This window comes from Morus notabilis, unplaced genomic scaffold (assembly GCF_000414095.1).
Source record: "Morus notabilis unplaced genomic scaffold, ASM41409v2 C11428381, whole genome shotgun sequence".
NCBI lineage: Eukaryota > Viridiplantae > Streptophyta > Magnoliopsida > Rosales > Moraceae > Morus > Morus notabilis.
The window spans coordinates 1-1,629 of NW_010387233.1; the positions used below are offsets into that span (position 1 = coordinate 1).

The 1,629-nt window shown below is 36.5% G+C and overlaps 1 protein-coding gene across 1 annotated transcript; it reads left to right on the plus strand.

Annotated features, from left to right (window-relative positions):
- Nucleotides 1-618: 618 nt before the first annotated feature.
- Nucleotides 619-1,326, plus strand: LOC112095208 (serine--glyoxylate aminotransferase-like; the record flags this gene model as incomplete). The annotated part of the gene is made up of 2 exons (XM_024176889.1): nucleotides 619-998; nucleotides 1,116-1,326. Coding segments are annotated over 2 exons (591 nt in total), but the record flags the coding sequence as incomplete, so codon positions are not given.
- Nucleotides 1,327-1,629: the final 303 nt, after the last annotated feature.

The window sequence follows — 1,629 nt, forward strand, 5'->3', positions numbered from 1 at the left end:
AAAAAAAAAAGAGAAAGTACCACTAGATAGAGAAGTAGAACCACAGGGGAAGAAACATAGATTCTAAAGAGAGCAGGAAAACCAATAATCTCAATATTCATTTTGTTAATATCAGCTCTAGTGAAATGACATTCACTATACGTCTAAACCTTTCAATGGAAGTAAAACATAGCAATATAAAATTCAATACATTCTAAATAGTCCTAAAAGATAAACAGTCTTAAATTGGAAATTATGTATCGAAACTAAAGCACATCCTAGTACAATAACATTCTAGTACATAAATACACAATTCAAATTCTAATATCCCAATCTTGTTTTATATCAGTATATATTTGGGCCATTATTGATTTCCATGGTTGGGAAGCATTTGATTTTCACTTGATTCATAATGGCGAGAACTTGGCTATATAGATGGAAATTCTTAAGCTATAGCTGCACAAGTTTCCAATATTATTGGTATAGAGTTTTCATAGCTTCTGTATTATGATGCATAGAACAAGCAGCCTTTTCACTGGCAAACTTCTTGATTCAACATCATTCAATGTGCTGTAATTTTAAATATCTCATTAGTTTTACTTATAAATTTCCCAACATAATGGCTGCTTCTCACATTCTATTGAACTCTCAGATGACTATGGGCATCCAGCACTGTTGCTTGTTGATGGGGTGTCTTCCATATGCGCTCTTGATTTCCGCATGGACGAATGGGGAGTTGATGTTGCTTTAACTGGCTCTCAGAAAGCTCTCTCTCTTCCCACTGGGATCGGTATTGTGTGTGCTAGCCCCAAAGCTCTGGAGGCCTCTAAATCCGCAAAATCGGTGAGAGTCTTCTTTGACTGGAACGACTACTTGAAGTTCTATAAGTTAGGAACATATTGGCCCTACACCCCTTCCATCCAGTTGTTGTATGGGCTGAGGGCAGCTCTCGATCTCATTTTCGAGGAAGGACTCGACAATGTGATCGCAAGGCATAGTCGTTTGGGGAAAGCAACAAGGTAAAACTATATTACTTTCCGCCTACATAGGCACAGAATTTGAATAGCATATACCATGTCTTGTTGTTAAATGAAGTGTTTTACATCGCAATTTTTTCATAAATTTGTTTAAAGCAGGCTTGCTGTTGAGGCATGGGGGTTGAAGAACTGCACCCAAAAGGAGGAATGGTACAGTGACACAGTGACTGCTGTTCTTGTTCCTCCTTACATTGATAGTACAGAGATTGTTAAAAGAGCATGGAAAAGATACAATCTGAGCTTAGGACTTGGCCTGAACAAGGTAGCTGGGAAGGTTTTCAGAATAGGGCATCTTGGTAACCTGAATGAGGTACTCTAAAAACTCAATAGTTTTCTCTTATGAATAAACATTAGTTTAGAAACAAAGAAAATATTGCTTACTCTTTTTCCTGACCTGCTTATCCTTTTGAATTCATGAGAACACAGAAAAAACAATTGTTTATGTCAGTCTTAGAAAAATCATTTGCAATTTATTTTGTTTTATGCATTTTCTGATTTGGTGTTAAAACATAATAAGGGACATATTGATTAGGAGAATTGTACGCTAGGGTATGTTTCAGAACTATGCCTACTGGTAGGGTATACTTTCAACCTTTCAGAGAATTCTCCTAAT